The sequence below is a fragment of the Dryobates pubescens genome, chromosome Z, assembly GCF_014839835.1.
Source record: "Dryobates pubescens isolate bDryPub1 chromosome Z, bDryPub1.pri, whole genome shotgun sequence".
Taxonomy (NCBI): Eukaryota; Metazoa; Chordata; class Aves; order Piciformes; family Picidae; genus Dryobates; species Dryobates pubescens.
The window spans coordinates 88,053,199-88,070,263 of record NC_071657.1 but is presented as its reverse complement, the minus strand read 5'-3'; the positions used below and the strand labels follow the sequence as shown (position 1 = coordinate 88,070,263).

The 17,065-nt window shown below is 46.8% G+C and overlaps 1 protein-coding gene across 1 annotated transcript in view; it reads left to right on the top strand.

Annotated features, from left to right (window-relative positions):
• The window catches only part of CCBE1 (collagen and calcium binding EGF domains 1), a 141,651-nt gene that overhangs the window by 90,788 nt on the left and 33,798 nt on the right, over positions 1-17,065 (top strand). The window contains exons 3-5 of the mRNA XM_054178414.1: positions 5,254-5,306; positions 14,007-14,141; positions 14,920-15,057. Coding sequence (XP_054034389.1) covers positions 5,254-5,306; positions 14,007-14,141; positions 14,920-15,057 — 326 coding nt within the window. The remainder of the gene's footprint in view (positions 1-5,253; positions 5,307-14,006; positions 14,142-14,919; positions 15,058-17,065) is intronic.

Genomic DNA, 17,065 nt, shown 5'->3' with positions numbered 1-17,065 from the left:
ATCAGTGTGCCCAGGTGGCTGACAAGGCAGATGACATCCTGGCCTGTATCAGGAACAGTGTGGCTAGCAAGAGCAGGGAAGTCATTGTGTTCCTGTACTCAGCACTGGGCAGGCCACACCTTGAGTCCTGTGTCCAGGTCTGGGCCTCTCAGTTTAGGAAAGATGTTGACTTGCTGGAACATGTCCAGAGAAGGGCAACAAAGTTGGTGAGGGGTTTGGAGCGCAAGCCCTATGAGGAGAGGCTGAGGGAGCTGGGGTTGCTTAGCCTGGAGAAGAGAAGGCTCAGAGGAGACCTTACTGCTGTCTACAACTACCTGAAGGGAGGTTGTAGACAGGTGGGGGTTGGTCTCTTCTCCCAGGCAACCAGCACCAGAACAAGAGGACACAGTCTCAAGCTGCACCACGGGAGGTTTAGGCTGGAGGTTAGGAAGAAATTCTTCAGAGAAAGAATGATTGCCCATTGCAATGGGCTGCCCTAGGGACATGGTGGAGTCATCATCAGTGGAGATGTTTATGAATAAACTGGATGAGGCTCTTGGCGCCATGGTTTTGTTGATTAGATGGTGTTGGGTGATAGGTTGGACTTGATGATCTCAAAGGTCTTTTCCAACCTGTTCTGGTCTATTCTATTCTATTCTATTCTATTCTATTCTATTCTATTCTATTCTATTCTCCAGGCAAAACAGCCCAAGGTCTCTCAGCCTCTCCTTGTAAGAGAGATGCTCCTGTCCCTTCGTCATCTTTGTAGCCCTCCACTGGACTCCCTCCCTCCTTGTCTGTCTTGAACTGGGAAGCCCAGAACTGGACCCAGTACTCTAGCTATGTCCTCTCACTAGGGCAGAGTCCCATTTTCTGCACCAAAGAATAACACTGGCCTTCTTGGCACACTGCCGGCTCATGGTTAAGTTCTTGTCCACCAGGACTCACAGGTCCTTCTCCACAGAGCTGGTCAGCCCCTAACCTGTACTGATAGATGGGGTTACTCCTCCCTGGGAGCAGGACTCTACATTTGCCCTTGTTGAAATTCATTAGGTTCATCTCTGCTCCACTCCAGCCTTTCCAGATTTTGTTGAATGGCAGCTCAGCCTTCTGGTGTGTCAGCCACTCCTCCTAGTTTTGTGTCATCATCAAACTTGGTAAGGGTACACTCTTGTCCTCTTGTCCAGGTCTTTGATGAGTACGTTCAGCAAACTGGACCCAGTACTGATGCCTGGGAATCGCTGCTAGATACAGGCCTCCAACTAGACACAGCCCTCTGAGCTCTAACTTTCAGCCAGTTTTCAGTCTCATACAAACATCTAGATAATATATTCAAGGTTTCTTCTTGCTTTCCCTTCACATTCTGTCTTTGTCTTCCCCTTTTCAGTTACCAAGAAGCTATCATGTATCTTTTTCAGCATAATAGTCATGACACAGTTGAGAGTTGCCTCTTCACTTAATTTAACCAAAAATCTCAATAATGCATCAAGCAGCTCCAAGCCAGCTGTTGTCACAGCCTGAGTCACTGCTGTGGTATTGCAGATGGTTAGAGCTTGGTTATCACTTTTAATGTTTATGCATTTCAACTGCTGTAGGAGCCCACATCACTCCTTTCCTTCTCACAAGAAAGTATTTTCTCAGTTCATCTTACCCTGGTCTCTCTAGCACTGCTATCAGCCACAGTCTCCCAGTGCAGAGCAGGAGGTGGGCTGGGGGTGATGTCAGTCCTGCACCAGGTGGAAACAATTATGGAAAAAAAATGTGGGCAGTGCTGGATGAGTTACTGCTGATAGCTGCCAGATAAGCTAACTTAATAAAGTTGTGGCTTAATTAAGCCACATTCCTTGCATCTTTCCTTTCGTCCTGTCTGTCTAGGGCGATGCTATCAAGCAGCTACCAATTTGCAAGATGGGGTGGAGAGTGCTGTGCTGGTGTACCACTGTGTGCCTGGGATAGGGGGAACCTGCATGCAATGGGACAATTTCCAGGGTGTTCCTGGAAAGCTCAGATGCTCTCTCACTCTGCAAGGTCATGGGCTAAGAAAGCCTGCAACAAAGGCAGATCCACTGCTTGCCTAGTCATGGATGTTTTTACTGGTATCAAAGGTTTGACCCTAAACCCCACCTTCTGATACTTTGTGAGCACCTTGATCTCCAGAGAAGATGGGAGTAGCTCAACATCTCCTTGCTTCTCCTGCAGCTACTTGTCAGGAGAAAAAGGGAGGGAGACTTTGCTTTAACAGAATTCCTGTCACTATGGATTTTCTTGCTAGTAACACAAAAGCTAGACATTGCAGTGACTGAAATCATGGTGCTCAAAACTCTCTGTGCATTTGGGCTCGTGCATGTTCCTGAGTGAAGAGTGCATGAGATTAAGGAGTTGCTATGTTTTTAACAGCCGAAGCACCTCATTAAAAGCCGTGACAAATAAGTGTGCCAGAAGTATTTCCATGTGGAAGCCAGATTTAAAGTTAACAAATCAACTTAATTTCTGCTTAGATCCAGACTTCAGTGGTTGAGCTTCTTATACAGCCATGTCTTAGTTTGTATTCACATGTAGAGCTCCATAGCAACTGCCTTGCTGAAAGTTATTCCATAGCTAAAATTATCAGTGGGGACCCCCTCTTACCTCTCATTATGTACAATGAGATTGCTGCTGTGCAACATTGATAAGACATGTCAGCCTGGAGCTGGATGCCTGAAAATGAGTGTTGCTATTAAAATGCCTTTGCTAATGATCAACTCACGTGTCCATCATTTTGACAGATTTCTTGTTAAGAATGTAAAAAGCCAAAGCAAGCAGGAATCCCAGGGCAGCAATGTAAAGTTCAGAGAAACAGGTACTGTCATGTTACATTTCCTGTGCCTTATCCCTCAAGTAGCAGTCTTCCTGGCAAAATCACACTGGTGGCTGGCTGAAGCTTGCTGTGTTGTGTGGGCTGCACCAATACAGACATCTGTAATCCTGAGCCGGGAAGTGGTTATCATGGGGAACTGGTTTCTGCAGTGCGATCCTGAAAGCAGAGCAGCCCTGTTCCAGGTGTGATTTAAAGCTTACATAATGTGGAAAAATCTTCAAGTAGTTAGAGAAAATATTTCCAAATCTCCTTACCAGTAAACCCTGGGAAAATTCAACAGAAATTGAAAGGGAGACTGAAAACAAGGAAATGATTTCTCAGAAACATCTCATTCCCCTGTGGAACTCATTGCTGCAAGAAGCCATTGAAGAGATGGATTTCAGCAGGGGCTTGGATATCTTCCAGGACAACATGATTTCCTGGTTGCTTTAACAGGAGCAATCTCTGCGTGCCAGGGCAGCATTTACTGAGGGCTCTCAGTGTGTGGTTGTGGGAGAGAGGTTTGATCAGGGCAAGCAGTGTGGGTATCAGGAGAATCCAGGAGGGCAGAGAAATCCACAATTTAACCACAAGACAGCCAGCAAGTCCATCTGAAAGCCATTGCTGGCCAAGTTGAGAGGAGAGAGGCAGCTTCTGCAAGGTGCCCAGCGTGTGAGCCCTTATCGAAGAGCAGGCTGTGGTGGCTGAGGTTAGCATCTGATACTACAGGCCACTTCAAGTGTGGGAGTCCTAAGGATCCCAAGCCTGAAAAATCAAATGGAATTCCCAGGGAGAAGGGTAGAAATGGTGAAAGCTGCTGCTCCCTCCTTCTGGTTAGCTCTAGCTGGCACAACCTCACAAGTCAGCATCTCATGGCAGGCGTGCCTTCCCTTCCCATCTCCCAGCTCTCTCTGAAGCCAGGCTGTATCTTCTTCTGAAGAGAAGCTACAAGCAAGCCTTTATCAGCCTCCCTTCTTCCCAAGAGGAGATGAATGTGTGCTTGGAAAGCCATTGACATGGCTGGCAGCATATGAACAGCCTCCGATGCACCTTTGAACTCATTCCTCCTGCATTTGTTTGTCTTGCAGATAAAACTTCACAGCAGTGTTTGGAGAAAAGTCTAATGAGGGACCACTGTTTGCATAACAAAGCAAGGCTTCCTCTTCAGATATTCAACCTTCATTAAGCATAATTTATATTCCAGCTAATCTTTGGAGGAGGGTAAAATATAGAGCCAAAGTTTGTTTTTACATAGTTTGGAGTAATGTAGTGTTTGTTTTAAGTGGTCAGTTGCAAATGATAGTTGATTTAAATTCAACATAATAATGATATGTGATGGCTGCACATTGCCCAGAGGAATGTTGTGTCATTGACTGCTGTGGCTTTAGCACTCTTCTGCATCACTTATTGAATCAAATAACAGGACCAAATGGATGGTTTCCCAGCCTTGCAGATATTCCAGCATATCCACATGCATGAAAATCTGTGCATTTGTGAAATACAGGTCCCCCTCAGACTCATGTAGACTTAATAAAATAGCACACTGAACAGCGATTTCAGTGCTTTCAGTGCTTCTTCTTCTTCTTTTTGCCATCCTGGTAGACACTAGCATGGAACTCTTCAAAGATTAACAGATCAGTGAGTAGTTCTCAGTGATTAGTTCACAGGGTGATAAGAGACACAGCTGTTTGTAAAGCCTCCTCACTGTTGCAGGGAGTCCTAGTGACTAGGTGTGCTTTGCTGCCTAGAAAGCAAACAAGCACGTGTAGCTGGATGTTTCAAATGTCTTTACAGCTGGGTATGTAAGAAATATTTCTCAGCACAAAGTCTCTGCTTGTATCATAGGCATACCAAAAATATCTGATCCTATTTAGTCTTCAGTGCAGTTTTGTCTCTCTGGCTATGTATGATGTTCTCCATTACTCCATCTGAAATACCCAATGTATTTCACTTATCACCTTCCAGATTTATTAGAAGATGAGAAATTGGCTGATAACATTTATCTCTTGTGTACTCCTCATGGAGACTTACACCTTCCTGCAAGTTTACATTGTAATGACGGATGTTTGAAAACACCCTTCACTGTATCATGAAAATTATGACCTGAGTTCTGTATACAGATGGCACTGAGGTGTGCTGCATCTGTTCAACACAGGGGAGCAGGGTTTTCAGAAACTGTTTGGGATGTGTGTGAGTGGGTCAGTGTTGGGGTAGCCAGCCCCAGGCTCCTGAGGCAGCTGGACGTAGGGTCATTTAAAAGCCTCATGGGCTGAGTGGTGGGTTTCTGAATTGCATCGATACCTCCAGCGGCAAAGGCCCAGATGCTCATCCTGTTTGGTTCATCACGTCCACAATCTACTCATGACTGTTTTTAAAGGTAATGCCAACCTTTAGAGAATACACTTACTCATTAATTTATTTTTGTGGTTGTTTTTCAGGAAAAAGTGCTGTAAGGGTTATAAGTTTGTTCTTGGACAGTGCATCCCTGAAGGTATGTGGTTTCACTGTTCTTACCCCTCGTGCCTCTGTGCATTTGTCTTTCCCCATTTGCCCTGCAGTCCACACTGTGAGTTTGGAAGAGCATCTCAATATAGTCACAGGCTCAGATGTATCTCAAGTGTCAATGAGGGAACTGTTTCCAAGAAATTGTTGGGAAAATAAAAAGATCGGCGTCTTCCAAAAGTTTCACTTCTCACACCAAGCCTTCATCTCCCCTAAGGACACATGGCTGCACAGATCTAGTACCACGACCGGCTGTAGGGGGATGTTTTGTGCTCTTGGGTAGGTGCACAGGAATGCTCTGTACACCCAGGAGCACATCTTTCCTGTTATATGGGGATCCATCAGATCTGGCACAGCCAGACATTGGATCTAGCACAGCCAGCTTGGCTTCTAAGTGCACAGGAGGTGGGTGACTAGGTAAGTTAGTCTTGCCTTTAGTTACCTTTTCCCCCAAAGACATCAGCAAGGGGAGAGCAACGCTAAATGGCACTGCCCTATGAGTAGAGCCTGAGAGACCTGGGGCTGTTTAGTCTGGAGAGAAGACTAAGAGGGGATTTAATAAATGTTTATAAATGTCTGAAGGCTGGGTGTCAAGAGGGAGGGGACAGGCTCTTCCCAGTTGCACCCTGTGATAGGACAAGGGGTAGTGGGTATAAACTACAGCACAGGAGGTTCCACCTCAACATGAGGAAGAACTTCTTCACTGTGAGGGTCACAGAGCACTGGAACAAGCTGCCCAGAGAGGTTGTGGAGTCTCCTTCTCTGGAGACTTTCAAGACACATCTGGATGCATTCCTGTGTGATCTGTGCTAGATTCTATGGTCCTGCTCTGGCAGGGGGCTTGGACTCAATGATCTTCAGAGGTTCCTTCCAACCCCTAATATCCTGTGTCCCTGTGAAATTAGCATACTGGAGGGAGTCCTGCAGTTTTGCAGTTAGTTGTGTCATGGTGTGTGGCATGAGATGATAGTTCCCATGTGAGATGATCACTTGGAAGAGGTGGTTGTCCGGTGTTCTACAAGGTGGTTGTGCACAGGGGAGGCAGAAGCCCTGAATCCCTGTGGAACAGAAAAGAAATCAGGACTCTACAGTCTGGCGTTCAGCTTTCCTATGGACTGTAACAATTTTGTATGCTGGTTATTCACTAAATACAATGCATGCGGCAGGAAAAGTAAGAGGAGCAAAATGGAAAATTAGAGCCATGGCAACAGATCATGTTAGGCTTCTCATTTTCATTTTCATGTTTCATTTTCATGTTTCAAGTGATTATGACTGCAGCTTTTGTTATGTACCCAGTGACTTTGCTTAATCCTGTCTATTAACTGCATCTTGGTAACCTAAGACTTTCTGCCACTAATTAAATTTCTGCTGGCTGTGGTTTCCCTCCCTTTGTATCTCCACTCCTCCTTTTTCAGCTTGAGCTATATTCTGGCTTGAACTTCAGATGCCACAGCAATTGCTGTAACATCTGAGATGATCTAGGTTTGTTGGTATAGGGATGAGAAACATGATTCAGTGGAGCACTCATTTCATTTACTCTGTTACGAGACATCACTTGGATCTTCACACATTGTTTTGGCATAATCTTGACAGAGGACCTGTATGAAATACATATCCTGACACAAGCACATAAATACATTACAGATGTGAGTTTATTAGAGCATATCTGTACCTTTTAATCCTGTATATCAAGTCAAAACTGTGAGAAGTAGTTCCAGTCCCGTTGTCTTCTTGAATTAGCAATGGCTGCAGGGAAAAAGGTTGTGAGAGGGATACACTCTCCGTGGTTCACCCACTTAGAGCTGCCTCAGGGATACACTGCTCTCCCTCTTGGACAGCTGTTATTTTAACAGACTCTGTCCTGAAGGCTTGTGTCTTTGTCCATATCCATCTTTGGTTTCTGTCCTATTATTCTAATCTGCTCTTGAAAACAAACAGAAATCATTACAGTCTAGTATGACTCCATGCCCCTGGGTTTGACATTCTATTTACTTTGGACTCACCTTCTTGCTCTGAGTTTCAGCTGCGGGAGCAATGAGCAATGATCCTCAAGAAACACTGAGTGGAGTTTACACTGTATGTCTGATTCCCCCTGTAACATCTCTTCCTGCTCTGCCTGCCCAGTGAACCAGGTCAAAAAAGTGCTCCAAACCCTTTTTCCTTCTTTGCTTGGAGACTCACAGCTCCAACCAGATTCTGTCTCATGCTTCACCAAGAGTCAAGCAGGAACAGATCCACTCTGAGACAGTTTCTTTGAGAGAATGCTCTCACTACCACATGTTTATGAATTAAATTTCTTCACTGTGGATTAATCAGGGAAAAATACTCTATGACACAGAACTAACGAGGTTGGAAAAGACCTTTGAGATCATTGAGTCCAACCTATCAACCGACACTATCTAATCAACTAAACCATGGCACCAAGAGCCTCATCCAGTTTATTCATAAACACCTCCACAGATGATGACTCCACCACGTCCCTAGGACAGCCCATTCCAATGGGCAATCCTTCTTTCTGTGAAGAATTTCTTCCTAACATCCAGCCTAAACCTCCCCTGGTGCAGCTTGAGACTGTGTCCTCTTGTTCTGGTGCTGGTTGCCTGGGAGAAGAGACCAACCCCCACCTGGCTACAACCTCCCTTCAGGTAGTTGTGGACGGCAATAAGGTCATCCCTGAGCCTCCTCTTCTCCAGGCTAAGCAACCCCAGCTCCCTCAGCCTCTCCTCACAGGGCTGTGCTCCAAACCCCTCACCAACTTTGTTGCCCTTCTCTGGACATGTTCCAGCAAGTCAACATCTTTCCTAAACTGAGGGGCCCAGAACTGGACACAGGACTCAAGGTGTGGCCTGCCCAGTGCTGAGTACAGGAACACAATGACTTCCCTGCTCTTGCTAGCCACACTGTTCCTGATACAGGCCAGGATGTCATCTGCCTTGTCAGCCACCTGGGCACACTGATGGCTCATGTTCAGCCAGCTGTCAATCAGTACCCCCAGGTCCCTTTCTGCCTGGCTGCTCTCCAGCCACTCTGACCCCAGCCTGTAGCACTGCATGAGGTTGTTGTGGCCAATGTGTAGAACCTGGCACTTGGACTTGTTGAATGCCATCCTGTTGGACTCTGCCCAGCCTGCCAACGTCCCTCTGCAGAGCTCTCCCACCCTCTAACAGATCAACACCTGCCCCAGCTTGCTGTCATCTGCAAATTTACTGATGATGGACTCAATGTCCTCATCCAGATCATCAATAAAGATATTGAACAGGATGGGGCCCAGCACTGATCCCTGGGGGACACCACTAGTGACTGGCTGCCAGCTGGATGTGGCACCATTCACCACCACTCTCTGGGCTCGGCCCTCCAGCCAGTTCCTAACCCAGCACAGAGTGCTGCTGTCCAAGCCAGGGGCTGACAGCTTGGCCAGGAGTTTGCTGTGGGGGACGTTGGCAAAGGCCTTGCTGAAGTCCAGGTAGACTACATCCACAGCCTTCCCCACATCCACCAGGCAGTCATCTGATCATAGAAGGAGACCAGGTTGGTCAGGCAGGACCTGCCTTTTCTAAATCCATGCTGGCTGGGCCAATCCCTTGGCCATCCTGTAAGTGCTGTGTGATTGCACTCAAGATGACCTGTTCCATAATCTTGCCTGGCACTGAGGTCAGGCTGACAGGTCTGGAATTCCCTGGCTCATCCAACCGACCCTTCTTGTGGAAGGGTATCATGTTGGCCAGCTTCCAGTCATCTGGGACCTCTCCAGTGAGCCAGGACTGATGAAAAATGATGGAGAGTGGCTTGGCCAGCTCATCTGCCAGCTCTCTCAGTACCCTAGAATGGATCCCATCAGGTCCCATGGACTTGTGGGGATCCAAGTGGCTATGGAGGTCTCTAACTACTTCCTCCTGGATCACAGGGGAACTATACTGCTCTCTGACTCCATCTGCCAGCTCAGGAGGCCACTTGTCTGGAAGACAACCTATCCTGCTATTAAAAATTGAGGCAAAGAAGGTGTTAAGTACCTCTGCCTTTTCCTCATCTTTTGTTACTATGCTCCCCTCTGTGTCCACTAAGGAGTGGAGGTTGTCCTTGTCCCTCCTCTTGCCATTAATATATTTGTAGAAGGATTCTTTGTTGTCCTTCACAGCAGAGGCCAGTCTAAGCTCCAAATGGGCTTTTGCCTCTCTAATTCTTTTCCCACATGACCTAGCAACATCCTTAAACATTCCAGGGGTTACCTCTCCTTCCTTCCAAAGATGATTCACCCTCTTTTTTTCCCTTAATTCACTCAGAAGCTCACTGCCCACCCCGGCTGGCCGTCTGCCCCGGCGGCTCATCTTCCGGCACACTGGCACAGCCTGTTCCTGAGCCTTCAAGAGTTCTTTCTTGAAGTAGGCCCAGCCCTCCTGGACTCCTTTGTTTTTAAGGGCTGTTTCCCAACGTACCTTCTGAGTTAGTTCCTTAAGTAATCTGAACTCTGCCCTCCGGAAGTCCAGAGCGCAGGTTGTGTTGCTGCCCCTCTTAGCTTGACTGCATATTGAAAACTCAATTATCTCATGGTCACTGGACCCCAGGCTGCCTCCAACCACCACATCTCCCACCAGCCCTTCTCTGCTTGTAGAAAGAAGGTCAAGCAAAGCCTTACCCCTGGTAGGCTCACACAGCCGCTGGGATGAGAAGCTATCCTCCATACCCTCTAAGAACCTTCTAGACTCCCTCCTCTCTGCTGTGTTAAGTTCCCAGCAGATATCTGGCAGGACCTGGCATTTCACAGAATCACAGAATGGTAGGGTTCAGAAGGTACCTCTGGAGATCACCTAGCCTACCCCACTTCCTGAAGGAGGTCTGCAAAATCAGGTTGCACAGGAATGCATTCAGGCAGGTTTTGGAAGTTTCCAAAGGAGATCACTGAAAAGAGCCTAGCCCCATCCTCTTGACCTCCACTGTTTGTATAAAATTCCCTCTTAGTCTTCTCCAGGCTTAAGAGCCCCAGTCTCTCAGCCTCTCCTTGTAAAAGAGCTGGTCTAGACCCCTAATCACCTTTGTAGCACTTCACTGGACTCTCTCCAGTAGTTCCCTGTCCTCTTGAACTGGGGAGTCCAGAACTGGACACAATATGCCAGGTGTGTAGGGCACACAGCAGAGAAGTGGGGGGAGGATAACCTCTCTTGACCTGCTGGCCACACTCTTCTTCATGTACCCCAGAACACTGTGGCCCTTCTTGGCCATGAAGGCATGTTTCTGGCTCACTGGTGAACTTGTCCACCAGCACTCCTAGGTCCTTGTCTGCAGAGCTGCTTTCTAGCTGGTCAGCCCCTAACCTGTACTGGTGTCTGGGTTTATTCCTCTGCACGTAAGATCTTAGTTAGATCTTAAGTATCAAGCATTACATTAAGCTTTTTGATGCAATTCATAGCTGCTTAGAGGAAAAGCTCAAAGCAAAGACCAGAGGAGTAGCTGTGTAGCTGAATAGCGTGTGACAACCTGCCTTGTGAACAAAACCAAAATTACCTAGAATGAGGAAACATTACATAAAAGTCTGAATAAACTCATCATGAAAGTTTCTTTTCCCCTAGTACCAGATGATAGAACAAGAGGAAATACCCTGAAATTGTGCCAAGGGAGGTTTAGATTGGATATTAGGAAAAATTTCCTTACTGAGAGCATGGTCAGACATTTGAATATGTTGCCCAGGGAGGTGGTGAAGTCACTGTCCCTGTAGGTGTTCAAGAAATGTGTGGACATAGTGCCTTGGGACATGGTTTAATAGCCATGGTGGTTGTCGGTTGACAGTTGGAGTCGGTGATCTTAGAGGTCTTTTCCAACCAGAACAATTCTATGATTTTATGGTTTGACCTTGTTGAACTTCATGAGGTTCACCTCTCCCCAAGTCTCCAGTCTCTCCAGATCTCAGTGAATGGCAGCACACCCTTTGGAGTGTCAGCCACCCCTCCCAGTTTTGTATCATAAGCAAACTTGCTGAGGATACACTCTGTTCCTTCATTCAACTCATTGATGAAGACTTTGAACAAGACTGGCCCCAGTATGGATCCCGGTTACACTGCTTCAGTTTTTCATATTTTGTAAAGTCTGGAACAGCCCAATGCTCCCAAAGTGGGTCTGATGAACCTTCAAACTACATTTCTTAGGCTGGGCTGCCAGATGAGAGTCTTGAACGTGGACAGGCATATCCTTCATTCTGCAGAGCACACAGAGGTGGTGCAGCAGCTATTGCCCAAATTCATCCCAGCTGTGAGCACTGCTCATGAAGGAGTCCCGCTACCTGGGACACACAGTCCCGTGATGTGGGACCTGCCCACAGCCATTGTGTGATTTTGGTTGACAGTCTGGGATCCACCAGTAGGAAGAATTCCACCTCCTGGGGTCTTCCCCAGCTTTGTCTGAAAGCAAATGACGGAAGGGTCTTGGTGGTGCTCTGCTAAGGTGAATATGAAAACTGTATTTAAAGAGTGGTTGCATAAAATATGGCGAGGTGATTAACAAGAACTGGCATTGTTTAGTCTAGAGTAAAGGAGACTGAGGGGAGATGTGATAACAGTTTTTAGGTATGTGAAAACATGCTGCAAAGGGGAGAGTAAATTGTTCTTCATGGCCAAGAAGAAGACAAAAATAATGGGCTTAAATGGCTGCAAGGGGAATTTGGATAAGATATGAGTAAAAGGCTTTTTATCTGCAGGGATAAAAAATGTTGGGAATATGGGGGCATTGTGGGGCATCTCTGTCCCTGGGGGATTTTTAGGTACAGGTTAGACAAATGTCTGTTGAGAAAGGTTTACACATAGCTAATCCTGCTTATGGTGGAAAGTGGTCCTTTCCAGCTCTGTTAATTATGATTTTGTTAGGACACACCTATTCATATGGAAGCACAGGGAGGACAGAGATCTGTTTGTCTCCACCCTGAATAGGCTCAACATGGCACAGGACAAATCCAAAACTTGCATAAGCACACTGACAAAGCAGCAGGCGTGTTCACCTAAGTGCTGAGCATACTACCCTGTTCTCCATCTGATTTTATTTCAGTGGAAAATGAAAATTGCAACAGTGCCCAGGAAAAACACGACTGATGCTTTGTATTTTTTGACTTGTAGTGTCAAATGCAAATGCAGTTTACAGCATTGCCTAAAAAGCCCAAAATAGTCCTCAGGCTGTCCATGTTTGAAGACAAGGGCCACTTTTTCCTTCTGTGCCTGTGCAAGGCTCTGCAATGTTTGACCCTGGTTACTGCTGGGGGTCCTGGCACCACCATTCACCACCACAGTATTGTGAGCAGACTTGAAGAGTTAAAATCGACCTAGCTGTAAAGTAAGAAGGAAAGAAAGAATGCCTGCTATTCAAAAGGTGACAAGCACAAGGGAGGAAATGTTTGGCACCATTACAACAGTATTTTTGGACTAAGTGGCTGTGCTGTGACACAGCAGCTTGTTAAGTCTCATTTCATGCTTTTCTGTACCTTAGAACACATTACTTTTACCCCTAGTACTGCGTGTACAGTCTATAACGGCAAATGTGTTTTCACTTGCTTCGCCCTTTATTAGTTAATTCCAATTGTTTGGAAAACCCATCCTTCCCAGAGATGTCTGCTAGTCATTACTATAAGTCAATAATGAGTCTGAATTTTATTTTGTACTGTATGTATGGAAACATGGGCCACTGCTGGGAGCTCAGTCGAAACACATAGGTTTGGTTAGATGCTGTTTGTATTTCTGCTGTAGCCCACTAATACCCAGTCACTGGGGAGTCACAGTGACAGTCACATGGATGCTGTGCATAGGATGATGTTCCTCTGAAACAATCACAAAAACTGCCACTTGCTTTGGCATAAACCCTAACCTTCAGCAGAGTTTACCTGAGATGGTTTTGAGACCAGAAATTTGTTTTCTGTTTGCCATGGCACTGCAAAGCCCTTGCATCCACAGCATGGGGCTGCACATGTGCTCCCAGCCCTGCAACCAGCCTTGTGTCAGGGACCAAATCCAGCCCCTGGAAAGTCAAGGATGTGTGAGAGCCACTATTTTGTGCTGGTGTCCAATCCCTGGACTTCAGTTCAGCTGCTACATAGCAGTGAAATCAGAAACAGATTCACCCTCACTCGTATTTCAAGTGGGGACTTCAGTCTTCTGGTATTTCACTTAAAAGCCCAGTTAGCAACTTGCCACACCATAATATGCACATCATTATTATTAAGAGTGATAATGGGTTTGTAGCAATGTATTCTTTGCTAGAAGAGTCATATTTGGCTTTGAAATAATGGCTGTGCAATTTTAATTAGTTTTGCTTATTATATAGTTTCTGCCTGGGCTTGGCAGTTAGCCTCACAACGTTTCACAGTATTCTGCATAGGAAATGTTGCTATCAGCACTTCAACATTTGTGACAGAAAACAGCAAAAATATTTGAGGTAATTTAATATTTCTGGGAGATGAATTCTTAAATTCTTCAAACTGGGAAACTGACCCTTGTTTAAGGTCCAGCTTTAAGAAATGGGCTGCAAATCTCCAGCTTGCAGTTACCATTTTGCTATAATTCTTTGCTTGTGTCTCACTAATGTTTTATTTCTAGGCTCCTTCAGTTCTTAAAAGGACTATAACTCAACTTTATTAACTAGAAGAAATATTTGCTGTCAAAGTATCTTCCAGCTACTGCCACTGGTATTTACCTTAACCACGCTTTTCTCTCTCTAGACTATGATGTCTGTGCTGAAGCTCCCTGTGAACAGCAGTGCACAGATAACTTTGGGCGAGTCTTATGCACTTGCTACCCTGGGTACCGCTATGATCGGGAGAGGCACAGGAACAGAGAGAAGCCATACTGCCTGGGTGGGTAGAAGTGCTTGTTGAACTCATCTCTTGTTAATGATGTGTCTTCCTCCCTCAGGTCTTTTAGGAGTCAGTTTAGAGCTGAATCCTTTCTTATTTTCATTAATATTACAGGGGGAAAAAGAAGCAATATATAAAAATATATTAAGGACTCATTCCCTGAAGTAAGAGATTCAAATCACCCTGAAATTATTAGGAGGTAGTACCTAAAATGGAACACGTGCACACAAACACTTTGATGTGTAGGGCTGATGTAATCTTCCCTTTATTAATTCCTTCTGGAGGTTTTGAGCTATATTTGATGTTTCAGCCTAAGACAAGGACATGATTCTCACAGTAACTCTTGAAGCACCATAACCAGACCTGATTCAGGGGTTTGATTCAGATGGCCAGTATCTAATTCAGGACTGATAACTTATGTGTGGTCCTTGTGTGGCCAATCTTTCCGTGCTCTGCATGGTTTGCTGTGCCAAGGAGAAGAAGTTTGCAGGATGGAGCTTTGCTTGTGAGAATGCGATGGGAAAGGGGTAAAATTGAGGGCTTGTTCTTACTTTTCGTTGTTGCTTTCAAACAGGCAAGCAATTCTGACTGGTAGGATGCCAGCTGTGTTAACAGTAGTGCAGTTTGCACAGAGCTCTATCCCAAAGCACCAGCAGTGCTGCTATTATTCATTTATTTAACCAGAAAACATCCTGATACCTTTAAAGGAAGCCTTTTATTGCACTTGAGGTCTGAAACCTCCAGCTTTAGTACATTGTGAACTCTTGCTTCTCTCCAGATATCGATGAATGTGCTACAAGCAATGGGACACTCTGCCCTCAGATCTGTGTCAACACCATGGGCAGCTACAGGTGTGAGTGTCATGAAGGCTATATCCGGGAAGAGGATGGCAAGACATGCACCAAAGGAGATAAAGGTATATGCTAGTGGGGCCTAAAGGCTCTGGGCCAAAGGTCTGGCTATAAGGTTATCCTGTTTTGATGAATGGTGGCTTACCATGAGTTCATCAATTAATGCCTGAATACATGTGCTCCATGGAGTGCTCCAAATCCCACTGGACATCCAGAGCAATTAATAATTTTTATTATCCTCTGAAAATCTGTAACTCGAGCCATTACCTTTAATCATTCCTTGTAGTTTTCAAATGTCTTGGGGGGGAAGAGGAGGGGAGGGGGTCATAAAGGAAAGATAGATCTGCAGAGCGACCTCGACAGGCTGGACAGATGGGCAGAGTCCAACGGCATGAGATTTAACACATCCAAGTGCCGGGTTCTGCACATTGGCCGCAACAACCCCATGCAGTGCTTACAGGATGGGGTCAGAGTGGCTGGAGAGCAGCCAGGCAGAGAGGGACTTGGGGGTGCTGGTTGATGGTAGGCTGAACATGAGCCTGCAGTGTGCCCAGGCAGCCAGGAAGGCCAGTGGCATCCTGGCCTGCATCAGGAACAGTGTGGCCAGCAGGAGCAGGGAGGTCATTGTGCCCCTGGACTCAGCACTGGTTAGGCCGCACCTCGAGTACTGTGTCCAGTTCTGGACCCCTCAGTTTAGGAAGGATGTTGACTTGCTGGAGTATGTCCAGAGAAGGGCAACAAAGTTGGTGAGGGGCTTGGAACACAAGCCCTGTGAGGAGAGACTGAGGGAACTGGGGTTGCTTAGCCTGGAGAAGAGGAGACTCAGGGGTGACCTTATTGCTGTCTACAACTACCTGAAGGGGGGTTGTAGTCAGGCAGGGGTTAGTCTCTTCTCCCAGGCAACCAGCACCAGAACAAGAGGACAAAGTCTCAGGCTGCGCCAGGGGAGGTTTAGGCTGCAGGTTAGGAGGAAGTTTTCTGTTGTGAAGAAATACCCAACGGCGAGATGGGTGAGGGAAAGACTCACAGCAATCAATATGATTGATAAGCAAGCTTCAACTTTACTGTTCAAAAGCACAGCTTATAAAGCATCTCAGCTAAATATGCACAAATGTCATTATTCTATTGGCTATTAGTCCAGGGTTACATTATAATATCCAGACTCCTTGCGGTGTTTAAATCACCCGGGGGTGATTTAAATCAGGCGGGGGTGACATAGCCATCACGAGCCCCAGTGGCGCGAAGAGACGATTCCTGCTGACCTCGCAGCGTGTTCAGGGGATGTTTGCGGTCCCAGCCTCTCCCGCAGCCCCAACAGGAGAGAATCGGACGATTCCCAGTGGCTGCAGGTCCTGGCGCAGTCCTGATACGGCTTCCCGATAAAAGGACCCTAGCACATGGCAGCAAACCGCGTTTAAATCAGCCGGGGGTGACGTAGCAATCACGAGCCCCAGCGGCACGAAGAGACGATTCCGGCCGACCTCGCAGCATGTTAGGGGACATTTGCGGTCGCAGCCTCTCCTGCAGCCCCAACAGGAGAGAATCAGATGATCCCCGGTGTCTGCAGGTCCCGGAGTGGTCCCCATATGGCTTCCCGATGAAAGGACCCTAGCACATGGCAGCAAACTGCGTTTAAATCAGCTGGGGGTGACGTAGCGATCACGAGCCCCAGCGGCGCGAAGAGACGATTCCTGTCAACATCGCAGCGTGTTCATGGGACGTTCACTATTGCGGCAGCTGCCACAGACCCAACAGAAGAGAACTGGATGATCCCCGGTGGCTGCAGGTCCCGGCACGGTCCTGATACGGCTTCCCGATGAAAGGACCCTCGCATGTGGCAGCAAACCACGTTTAAATCAGCCGGGGGTGATGTAGCGATCACGAGCCCCAGCGGCGCAAAGAGACAATTCCCACCGACCTCGGAGCGTGTTCAGGGGATGTTTGTGGCCCTGGCCTCTCCCGCAGCCCCAACAGGAGAGAATCAGACGATCCCCAGGGGCTGCAGGTCCCGGCACGATCCCCATACGGCTTCCCGATGAAAGGACGCTCGCACGCGGCAGCAAACCGCCTTTA